Source organism: Mobula hypostoma, chromosome 18 (assembly GCF_963921235.1).
Source record: "Mobula hypostoma chromosome 18, sMobHyp1.1, whole genome shotgun sequence".
Taxonomy (NCBI): Eukaryota; Metazoa; Chordata; class Chondrichthyes; order Myliobatiformes; family Myliobatidae; genus Mobula; species Mobula hypostoma.
Genome location: NC_086114.1, coordinates 57,282,112 through 57,294,218, shown reverse-complemented (window position 1 = coordinate 57,294,218; position 12,107 = coordinate 57,282,112). Strand labels below are relative to the sequence as shown.

The 12,107-nt window shown below is 39.3% G+C and overlaps 1 protein-coding gene across 1 annotated transcript in view; it reads left to right on the top strand.

Annotated features, from left to right (window-relative positions):
- ireb2 (iron-responsive element binding protein 2) overlaps positions 1 to 12,107 on the top strand; it is a 59,959-nt gene that overhangs the window by 28,339 nt on the left and 19,513 nt on the right. Inside the window, exons 5-16 of the mRNA XM_063070939.1 lie at positions 433 to 654; positions 1,441 to 1,510; positions 2,093 to 2,276; positions 3,413 to 3,552; positions 3,661 to 3,832; positions 3,920 to 4,020; positions 5,166 to 5,282; positions 6,898 to 7,057; positions 8,780 to 8,915; positions 11,055 to 11,139; positions 11,596 to 11,752; positions 11,854 to 11,978. Of these exons, the coding sequence (XP_062927009.1) occupies positions 433 to 654; positions 1,441 to 1,510; positions 2,093 to 2,276; positions 3,413 to 3,552; positions 3,661 to 3,832; positions 3,920 to 4,020; positions 5,166 to 5,282; positions 6,898 to 7,057; positions 8,780 to 8,915; positions 11,055 to 11,139; positions 11,596 to 11,752; positions 11,854 to 11,978 (1,669 nt within the window). The remainder of the gene's footprint in view (positions 1 to 432; positions 655 to 1,440; positions 1,511 to 2,092; positions 2,277 to 3,412; positions 3,553 to 3,660; positions 3,833 to 3,919; positions 4,021 to 5,165; positions 5,283 to 6,897; positions 7,058 to 8,779; positions 8,916 to 11,054; positions 11,140 to 11,595; positions 11,753 to 11,853; positions 11,979 to 12,107) is intronic.

Genomic DNA, 12,107 nt, shown 5'->3' with positions numbered 1-12,107 from the left:
AGACATGAGTTGAATATTTTTCTTATGCCGTGAATTATTTGACGTGCCCTGTCTTATAGAGTGGGTGGCAACAATGACTTTTAAAGGAGAATTGATTAGCTACTTAAAAAGAAGCAGTTATCTGGTAGCGAAGCAGAGAAAAGGCAGCCAATGCAGGCATGATGTCAGTGTGGTCTCTTATGCTGTTTGATTCTGTTCTGTTCTGTAAATTTTCATTCTGATGCTATTGGATGATAAGTTATAAAAGAAATCTTGATCATCTTATCATTGATTTTCATTCACTATGTGTTGCTCCTTTTGTTGGTTCACATTAAACGATGCCTTGCGATGATAGTGTTTTTTTTTTCAGAAAATAAAATGCAAAAAGAAAACTTGGAATTATTAGCCATCTTGAGTATGATTATAATTGTACTTCTGACTTTTGTTGAACAGTGCCATACAAAATGCCCCAAACCCTGGTGGAGGTGATTGTTCTGCATCAGCAACTAAAACTTACGGTGCCAAGTTGCAGTCGAAGGCATCTCCGTGTCGAAGCTTCCGCGGCTGTTTCAGTTCGTGTCACAGTGATGCAGGCTCCATATCCTCAGGAACACGCAATGCAGAAATAGAGAGCACCCCCTTGCTCTGTCCTTTCCACCTGCAGCCTGTGGCTGAGTATGATATTTCCTTCTGCTTCACTTCTTTACTTTTTTTTTGGAAGTTAAGACCGGCTTTGAAGTCTACTTTATTGAAATGGTGCCAAACTATAACCTGTTATCTTGGTTAAGATACACTTTAAAAAAAAACACTTATGTGTGACATACCTGAGTTTGTAGAGAACAAGGAGTTAGAAATCATGCTAAGTGCACCAGAAAGTTCCATTTAGGCCTTATTTGGCGTACTTTATTCCGTTATAGATGCTATTTTTGTGAAGAATGTGTTTACCTTGTAGAGGACTAGCAGAGATTTACTAGAATGATATGAATTCAAGCTTAAATCATGACAGCCTTTTATTCAGTTTGGATTGTATTCCCTGCAATTTAGAAAATTGAAGGGTGATATGTAGTTTTCAGAATGTACATGGCTTGCTTTAAAAATTAGAGCCAGCTGTTTCAGATGTGGAACTAGACGATGCCTACATGCAGAGAATGGTAAGAGTGCAGAACTCTGTTCCTCATTCAGCTGTTGAATCTGGGTCTGTTAATAATTGGTACATTTCTTTTAATCAGAGGTTTTAAGAAACATGGGCAAAGATGGGTGTATGATACGAGGCTAACATTGAATGTTGCAGCAGCCACGATGTGCTAAATACGTCTGTTATATATTCTAATCTGTAAATACATGTAAATCGGTATATTTAGTTTGTGTCCAATTAATAATATTTGCTCTGCACCATTCTTGAAGATTGGTGTCAAAAGAGTGTGAAAGTTGTGTTTTCATTTATTGTGTTCTTTTTTCTAGACCAGAAACATTATTAAGGGGGCAGGAAATGGAATTCAACAGAAATAAGGAACGGCTACAGTTTCTTAAGGTATATCATTATGATAAACATCTTGAAGTTCCTAAATATCTTTTTTATTGTAAATTCCTTTGTCCTTACATAGTTACTCACCACCCCAGCAGAGTCGGTCAGAGATGTGTAAGTAGAGTATTCAGTAGTGTACATTGGTAAACCATTTTTTAAAAATCAGTGTCATGGGACAGACCTGTACACAACATTAGGAACAGCAAGCGCTGAGTTGTGCAGAATGGGGTTAGTGACAAAAGATCACAAGCCACAGATAAATCTTTATGGAAACCTTACACAGTTCACGAACCAGGGAATACTGGCTTCACTGTTAGTGACTTACCTTATTAAAACTGGAACATGTATGTATTGCTGCATTTACACCTGCCCAGCACTAGCTCATAACAGCAAATTGAGAAGTGTTAGAATACACTCAGAATTGAAATATGACTAATGAAAAACCATACTAAAGCACTGAACATTAAAATGAATATTGAAAGTAGGAAAATTACTGTTACCTTAAAAATACAATGTATTGTTGGTTTAATTATTTTAAATGTCTTTTTTTTACTCTTTTCTTACCCATGGTCTACCTTTTTGATTCAGTGGGCTTCCAGAGTCTTTCAGAATGTTACAGTGGTACCGCCAGGAAGTGGAATAGTTCACCAGGTTAACCTGGAATACCTGTCCCGTGTGGTGTTTGACCTAGGAGGGGTTTTCTATCCCGACAGTGTGGTGGGAACGGATTCCCATACGACAATGGCGAATGGTCTTGGCATTCTGGGATGGGGTAAGTAGTTCCTTGTACTTTGATTGTCTTTAATCAATAAGACTATGAAGCTGGAAACTTGTTTACCTGAAGTGGTTATGAGAACAAAATCTCAACAGTTTAGTAATGTAATGTTTTGGGTTAATTTGATTAAATCTTAGTTCAGTATGTGGTCTGTTGTAGTAAAAGATTACTGCAGTTGGTAGTTTTGATTTCAGCTTATTCTACAGTTTTTTTTTAATTGAACATGGTTTTTGGAATATTTTTGTCCTGACACTCAGTCTTGCATGAAGTATGGTTTGGAAACTAATCATGAGGGAACTGAACCAACTCAACAGTAGAATACTGTGCTTGAATGCTAAAATTAATTTACTTCTGTCATGGTCACTAATTTAACGTAAGTCTCCAGGAAAAGTCAGGACAACATGAAAGGCTAAAAAAACTACATCTTCAGTAACTAATTCACATTATTTATATAGATTTGTGTGCATTACCTCCAAATTAAATTTTCAAGCGCTTGTTGCTAAAATGGGAGCAATCAATGATACTGTTCTAAGAGATTTAAAGAAAAATTCTTATGTCTTTGTGCATGTGAGGCAGACAGACAAGGTATTCATTGTCAAATCTTTCTGTTGTCCAATTCAAAAAAGTTACTGCTGGAGGAAGAGTGTATTTATGTTGCCTATATAGCACTGGATGGTCATCCATCATTCGATGTTCAGTCTCACATTCCTTTATTTCCTTAGATATAGGTGGGTAAGATTGAATTTATAGTGTAATTATAAAACATATTCTTTGTCTGACCTGCATTCCAACTTCAAAAGTGCTTTGTTAGTTTAAGGCTCATCAGATCATCCTGAGGTAGTGAAAGATTTTATATAATTTGCAAGCTTTTTATTAAATACCCTGAGGACATTTGGATATATAATGAAAGCTTTCCAGCAGGTATTATATTTTCATCTATGTCAATAATTGCAATTAGTTCTTCTGGCTTTTTGCAGAAAAGAAATGCAGGATGTTTTGGACTTCTGCCTTATGACCAGAGCATTATTTATGACCGATTTTGTTCATGTTATAATCTGTTCATTTTTACTGTTAGTGAGATAATGAAGTTTCTTTCTGCATTTGCTGCTAATATATTTTGGTTTGTTTTCTAGGGGTTGGTGGGATAGAAAGTGAAGCAGTTATGCTGGGCCAGCCAGTTACCCTGACCTTACCTGAGGTAGTGGGATGTAAGCTAATAGGAACCACGAACCCTTTAGCGACATCCATTGATGTTGTTTTAAGTGTTACCAAGGTAAGGAGAAACTTTGATAAAATTTCTTGAAATACTCTTGATAACGTTCACTGGATTTCAGACAAAGAGAAAAGTATATATTAATTTTCCCCAATTCATTTCTTGTAGCAACTTCGACAAGTTGGAGTTTCTGGAAAGTTTGTAGAGTTTTTTGGTCCAGGAGTGTCCCAGCTGTCTGTGGCAGATAGAACAACAATAGCAAACATGTGTCCTGAATACGGTGCTACTGTGAGCTTTTTCCCAGTTGATGATGTTACTTTAAGGCACTTAAAGCAGACGGGTGAGGAAAACTGTAGAATTGTGGAATTAGTCAAGTTGCATGTAATTTATTTCCCTTCAACTTCTTACGGCTTTTCTAATTTAATAGGTTATGATGAAAAGAAACTTGAAGCTGTGAAAACTTATTTAAAAGCTGTGAAACTATTTAGAGACTATCAGAATTCCTCAGAAGACCCAGAGTATTCACAGGTAATTAATTTTAATAGGATGAGTGAGATCATGTGGTATAATGCTAATGAGCTAAAGTATAGAAACCGGAGGCAAATTATGTTGATTTCTTTTGTGCTTGGTTATTTATCTGGCATTAGAGGCCATTCAGTTCATTGGGATCATACTGGCTTCCAACAGTGTCATTCACCGTTCTATGTCTGTCCTGCATTTTATTCTCTCATTTATGTTCCTTTTTTTTCCTTATTTAACTTCATCAGGGTGTAGTTAATATTTGGCTTCCCACGTCTACCCAACTGTTGTGGAAACAGGATAAGTACAAGGAAATGTGCTGCTCTTTCATTCGCTAAAGTCACGGCTTAATTTCTACAACAATTCTACATCCATGAGCTACCCCATATTTCTTGATTCCTATAATCCAGAACTTTTGTTAGCCTGAAGTTTGCAGCAGCATAGTTATCAATAGCAGTAGACACTCCTCCAAACTCCAGAGGGGAAAAAAGTAGGCTTATTCAGTTTCCCATCCCCCTCTTGGCATTCAATCTAGTATCTTTCCTTCGACAAGGAGACAACCCCAGTGCAATCTCAGTAAACCCCTGGTCATGCACGGTAGCTTTCCGTGTTTGTACACTCTGAAATCTACCTGTCTGACCAAGCTTTTGGTTGCATCATAACATTTTTTGTGAAATTTGATAGCATTTCTGTAGCATTCCTTGCAATGTTTTTTCATGTGGAAAAGTCCATATCTATCAATATAACTTCTAGTTTTTGAATTCATTATATTGCTGTTTTGTCAGATTGCTCTAATGATACTGATTGGGGCTCATGACTCTAAATATTAGCATGCACTTAATTGACTTCTATGACGTGTCTTTTGTGAAGTTATATGATTCTAAGATGTTTGGTATGTTACCTCTGAAGATAAAGGAGGTAAGCATCATGTCTTATGCGGCACAAAATATTCTTTTTATGAGTCTACTCCAATCAGCATTCTAAAGTGTGAAACACTAGTAAGTGGCACTTGAGAATTAGTTATGTGTCTAGAATTGCTGATTTTGGAGCCAAAAAAAAAAAAAATATGTACAGGTTTGTATTTTATTGTTGATTAGCTCATCTATTGTAAGGCTGCTCAGTATTTGTTGATCATCTCCTGGCTCTGTCCTCAGGTTATAGAATTAAACCTGTCAGCTATTGTCCCGTATGTGAGCGGGCCAAAGCGGCCACAAGACAGAGTAGCAGTCACTGATATGAAGAAAGATTTCCAAAACAGCTTGAATGAAAAGGTATGTCCTGTTGGAATCACTTGAAAATCTACATGTAATTGTTGAAAGTCCATTGAGTTTGTTACCATAGAGACCACTTGGGGCCGTGGAGAATGAACGGCCAAAGGGAGTTGAGGCAGTAATAGCCTCCATCACATCTAATGGGAGGCAGAGGGAAAGACCGTAAAATCCAGGTGTTCTATCAGGGTATGGAGCAGTTGGCACTGAACTACATTAACAACCCATACTCGCTGTGCCCACTAGGTTTCCACCTTCAGCCCTCCATCCCAGTGTTGACTGGCTGCCCAGTGCCAGCTCTCACAGCCGCCTCAATGCACTGAGTCATGGCAGTTTCACTGCTGGGTGTGAGCTCAGTTCCTGACACAGATGCGTGTTGCAGTGGATCGACGGACGAGATTTAGGCCTGATCCCTGTCACAGCATCACTCTCAGGAACACGTGCTGTAATCATTCTCAGTGCTTCTTCCATTAGTACTCCCATTCTTGGGAAGGCAGCCAGAATCTAAGCAACGTACCTGAGTAAATAGAAGGAAAGTATGATTGAATTTTGGAGACTTTCATGCATGTTATTGCAAAATAATTAAATTTGTAATTCATTATTTTAAGGAACTCATGGGTACAGGTAAACTCTAATAATCCTGCATGATCAGAACATGGGTAGTGCTGGAATGGCAGATTTTCCAGACTGTTGAAGGCTATGTTAATAATATCTCAATATGCTTTCAATTCACTTTTTCCCCCACTGTCATGTAGATTTATAATAAGGTTTCCTGTGAACCCTGTAAGTTTAAAGAAAGTGATGAAATGGAGGTCCTGGTGATTGGAAAGTGAGCACAGGGAACATCATCTTGTGAGCCAGACACCAAACCACCAGGATTTCCAATGGTTAGATGATGGATTAAATGATGCATTAGTTCTGCAAATCATTCAAACTCCCTGTAACTATTTACTAAATATTTGCTGTTATTGGTGAAGCATTAAGCTATTGTCACTCCTGCTGACCAGGACAGCAGTAACGATTTGGTGGGTGGGTTGTGTCCTCACAGTCTAACAGTCATTTGTATGGATTCTGTTGTGTGATTGACCTCCCATCCCGCATGTCAATCCCAGTGTGGTAGTGCTGGTGTCTAGTTCTATAATATCACCCTTGGTGATTACCATATCTGCAGTCAGAGGAACTGAAATTCCATTGACGAGGTAAAACTCCAACTCCATCACCAGTCCACACTTGGTCAGCTGTTCTCAGCTCTGCCTTCCCTTGGAGTATCGTCCTGTATCTCAGCACCTTGAGTTAGATGTGGTATCTGATGACAAGATTTTGCTTAGTAACGTGCCATTTCCCTGCCCCATTTATTGTTGAATTATATCAAGGCCTGCACATTGTTAATTTGGCCATTGGGGGATTTCTGGCAGTGAGTTGAGCCCTAAACCTGGTCAAATATCAACAATTTGGGGGGTGGTGGTGGTGGGAGTGATTGAGTGAGTGGTGACTTGAACATGTGTATTTTACAGTCATTAAAATTTGATTGGGTACTTTGTACTGGATGTTTCTTTATTCCAACCCATAGGTTCCCAAATTGGGTTTGTAACTGCATTCTAACTTTCATTTTGTGCAGATTGGTTTTAAGGGTTTTCAGATTCTTCCAGAAAAGCAGAAAGAAATTGTTGCCATTGAGTTTGAAGGAAAAGATTATAACCTCGCTCATGGGTCTGTTGTCATCGCTGCTGTAATAAGCTGCACAAATAATTGTAATCCAGCTGTCATGCTTGGGGCAGGTAAAGTATCTCTTTATGATCATTTTATTATAAAGTTACTATTTTGCATTTGAAATTTATTTGTCATAGAAAATTGTTGTAGCCAAGGATGAATACATGTTGCATTTACAGTGAGCTTGGATCTTCTAACTGTAAAATGCCAATAAAATGAGTGTGGCTAATAGATCTTAATTCCCAGAAAAGCAACAGCTTAGAGCTTGCAAACCTCGCAGGGTTGACTTTCCAAGATGGTAGGGGGTTTTGGTGTGGATGGAAAATATATAAATGGGAAATGGGAGCAGTACCTGAGGCAGTGGTGAGATGTTTTTGAGGTGAAGATGAGCTCTGTCATTGAGACCAGTAGTCTGATTGCCTTCTTACCTACTCTTGCCCAAACCCTATGCCCTCACAGATGTCACTAAGGTACGGTTTCAGGGGGATTCTGAGCATTCCAGCTTTCTGCCCAGCCATGACAATTGGAATTAGTGGATTTGCCACCCTGGGGACAGAAATACTATGGAGCTTTTTCCACAGTTTTAATTAATACAAATGGCAGGCACCAAGTTGGTTCCATTCAGATGCTGACCACTAGTAGCCGAAGTGTTGGATTCTGAAAGATGACTAATCAAAATGTGAACTTGTTCTGACCGATCTGAACCGATGGTATGTTATGTAGGACTGGATATTAATATCCCTTATTTGCACTCCTGAAACATACAGCCTAGACTCTGTGGGGTGGCCAAGTGAGTGGTGGCATCGTCTGGGTTATCAAGTGGGCGCCTTCTTTCTTCAGTGTTTCACTGATAGGCCCACGACATGAAGTAACCTTTACTGTTACTTCATTTTTATACTGAAGGAGTGCTGTGCCATTGAGGTAATGTTTCAAATGAACCACTAAATTGAAACTCCATCCAACCCCTCAGATGGAGTTCAAAGATTTCCTGACCAGTTAAAGAAGGTGGGAACCAATATTCAGCTTTCATCCAACTCTCAGTATCAAGCAGTATATTAATTGGTATTTGTGGGGATTTGCTATGGGCAAAGATTAGATGCTGTTTCTACAGCAGAAAGAGACAAAATGGAGGGGTGACATACTGTATGCTAAGGGATGACTAAAACAATATAAGCTAAATCTTACAATTTTTTAAATTGTGAAAGAACAGAGACCTGGGAGTATTTGGTAGCAGCACTGGTTGACTGAGTACATGAGATTCTGTGCCTTTATCTAGTACAGCAGTCTGCAAGTAACTGGCTTAAATCACTGGTATCTTATTCCAGTTACTGCACATTGGGAGTGATGTGAAAGATGCAGAAGATGTGAGAAATAGTTTTGTGGATGAAGGATTATGAACTGACCATTGAAGCTGTCGTCTGATCCTTAATGAAGATAAGACAAGGGGTGCAGTGATTGGTGAAAAGATCTGAAGTGATGTGACAGTTTCATTAATGCAAATAAGTGGTTAGTATTTGGAATGTGCCACCAGGTGGCAGAGAGGATATAAATTCTGTAGGAGCCTGTAAAGTATTGCAGATCTCAGTGGCTTGCTCTTCAGAAAAGCAGGTGCAGACTTGGTGGGCTGAAAGACTGGTATTCTATGATTGCAGCTCTTCAGGATGTACTTAATGGACAGAACACTCAGCTTTTTAGAAGTTATAGTCCCCCTTTCACATGGATTTGAGGTTTCCGGTAATTCTTATGTTTTCATTAAAATGTCCTAATGAGTGTTTAAATATTTTCTCCAGGTTTGCTGGCCAAGAAAGCCGTTGAAGTGGGCTTGTCTGTAAAACCTTACATTAAAACCAGCTTGTCTCCTGGAAGTGGGATGGTGACGTATTACTTGAATGCCAGCGGTGTGCTCCCTTATCTGCATACCCTTGGGTAGGTGTTTTCATGTGTGTGGCTCTCCTCACTTATGGGGTTAAGGTAGCTCCAATATAATTTCCATTGAGGATGAGATACCAGGAGAGAGAATTTTCTCTGTGGATTTGGCACTTCTGGTTTAAGATGGTGCTGATGAAACACAGTGACGCCTTACTGGTAGCAAACAAACCTACTGACTACTCTACTAATTACACTTTCTCTTCACAACAATCACTGCAATCAGTAATCTGCAACTTCCCTTTCGGAGCTGAGCTTCTGAACTGCCTGTGCGACCTGTCATTTTTGTTTGTGCACTGAAGTCTTGAAGGTCTAGGAAGGTTGTGATGTGACTTGTATGGGCCAAATCGAGGCTGTGGAGCCCAGACCGGAGAGCAAGAAGTGAGCTGATGTTTGGCCGATCTGAGCGCTGGGCAGCTTGAAAAGGTGATGGTATCGGGGCCGGTGTGCTTGGTGAGGTTTACTGGTGTCTATGCTGAAACTAACGGGCTCCTGGATCAGTTGCAGTGACGACTGGCTTCATAGCTGTGGACTGACTGTCATAAACTTTAGTTCTGAACGCTTTACTTTTGAAAATGCTTACTTTTTACTGGTTGCACGATTTGTTTTTTTGGTTGCATGTAGGGTGTTTTTTGACCGTCTTTTTTAAACAGGTTTCTTTGCTTTGTGGCTGCCTGTAAGGAGACAAATCACAAAGTTGTATATAGAATACGTGCTTTAAAATGTACTTTGAAATTTTGAAGATTCTGTAACAGATTGTATTTGTTATTCACGGTCAGAAGATTGTCAGGTAGCAAGCACTTCCTCTGTCAGTATCCAGCAGGTTACTCAGCACACTTTTCCAATTTAAAACATGCAGTAAATTCCAGTGACTGAGACCTACAGCAGCTTTACCAACCTTGCAAGTAAAAGTTATTTCTAGTTTGTGTGTGGTTGAGTTCTGTTGGGTGGTTGAGTAGCTGAAAAAGAACAAAATTAAGTTGTTACTGAGTTGTGAGTTATTATTTAAGGATGCAAAATTTAAGTAAGGGTGTACCGGTAATCTGCTTGTTACTCTAGGAAGTTGTGTTCTCATTTTCAGTACAAATGTTTGGCTTATGCTAATCAAATGAATGTTTGTCATTCATTTCAAGGGGAATAGAATATAAAAACAAGGAGATAATGCTGAGGCTTTATAAGACACTAGTCAGGCCTCAATTGGAGTATTATCAACAGTTTTGGGCCCTTATCTCAGAAGGAATGTGTTGTCATTGGAGAGAGTCCAGACGAGGTTCACAAGGATGATTCCAAGAATGAAAGGGTTAATGTTTGAGGAGTGTTTGGCAGCTTTGAGCCTGTACTCATTGGAACTTAGAAGAATGTAGGGCATCTCATTGAAACCTACCAAATGTTGAAAGGACAAGATAGGCTGGATGTGGATAGGATGTTTCCTATGGTGGGGGTATCCAGAACTAGAGGGCACAGTCTCAAAATTGAGGGGCAACCTTTTAGAACAGAGGTAAGGAGAAATTTTTTAGCCAGAGAGTAGTGAATCTGTGGAATGCTCTGCTACAGATAGCTGTGGAAGCCAAGTCTGTGGGTATATTTAAAGCAAAAATTGATAGTTTCCTGATTGGTCAGGCATCAAATGTTATGAAGGTGGTTGAGTGGGATCCAGGATCAGCCTTGATGGAATGGTGGAGCAGACTCGATGAGCTGAAGGGCCTAATTCTACTCCTATGTCTTATGATCTTATGGTCTAAGTATAAACAAGAAAAAGATTGTGTCCTTGTATTAAGAAGCAGTGCTGAAGCCTGCAGGTCAGTTCAACAGGTGTGTGAGCTACCCTCTGACCTGGAAAATGAGTTGTGAATTTAAGAAATAATCACTCATGACTCAGCAATAGAAAAGGTAAAATAACAACAAAGTGCAGGAAGTATTCAGTAGGTCAGGCAGCATCTGTAGGAGAGGGTCAGAGTTAATGTTTCCCTTTAGCAGACTCTGCAACTTGAAGTATTAGCTCTGTTTCTCTTTCTTACTTATTGAGCGTTTCTGGCATTTCTTGATTTCATTTTAGATTTCCAGAATAAGTAGTTTTGTATTTTCATTGATAAATGTAGTTAAAGGGAATAACAACACTTGTCTGTCTTTTCGAAACAGGTTTGAAGTAATTGGTTATGGGTGTGCGACCTGTGTTGGGAATACTGCCCCTTTACCGGACTCTGTGATCACCGGGATCAAACAGGTAAACCAAGTGTTCATGGTACGTCTCTATGGTGGAGTTTTATTTCCTTCATGACAGCAGATGAACGTGCAATAAGAGTGCTACCAACAGTTTCCTAATGATTTTACCATTTAGATACAGAATAGGCAACATTATTGTGGAACATATTATGAGGCGTATTCTCTGGAGATGGGTGAATATATACCAAGTAAATCTTGGATTTCAGCATTTTGTAATGAAAGTGTACACTATTTGGCCAAAACATTTTGGATCTGAGTATTTCTTATGCATACTCTCTGTCTCTCCCTCCACTCCCACCCCTCTCTGTGCCTGTCTCCCTTACCCCCTCCTATTTTCTCTTTAAGATGTTCCTAAGTCATTGCTGTATTCCTGGTTTAATTTTATAGTAATCCTTTGCCTTAGATTGTAGATCTGATCAATGCAGACTGATTTGCTCTTTTTCCCTCTTTGGTACAGGGTGACTTAGTTGCATGTGGAATTTTATCAGGAAATAAAAACTTTGAAGGTCGCCTCTGTGACTGTGTTCGTGCCAACTACCTCGCCTCTCCTCCTTTAGTTGTAGCATATGCCATTGCTGGCACAGTTAATATAGACTTTGAAAAGGAGCCTTTAGGTAAGCATTCAGTCTGTCAATGAACGTTTACATATTGAAAGCTTCATTTTGATTAATTTGAAAAAAAAAAGTGGAAGTAATATTTTGCCATTGTTTGTAAGGTGTGAATTCTGAAGGGAGAGAGATCTACCTGCGTGATATTTGGCCCAGCAGGGAAGAGATCCAGCAGGTAGAGGAGCAGCAAGTGATCCCGTCCATGTTCAGAGAACTGAGAGACAAATTAGAGGTTGGTAATTGTTTGGTTTAGAAGCAGAAGGGAGTAAGACGAAGGTGCAGCAGTTACCTTGCTGTCTGTGGTATTTCTACAGTTAGTGTAGGCTAGACTGGATTGGTGTCAATGCATCCTGTAACCTAA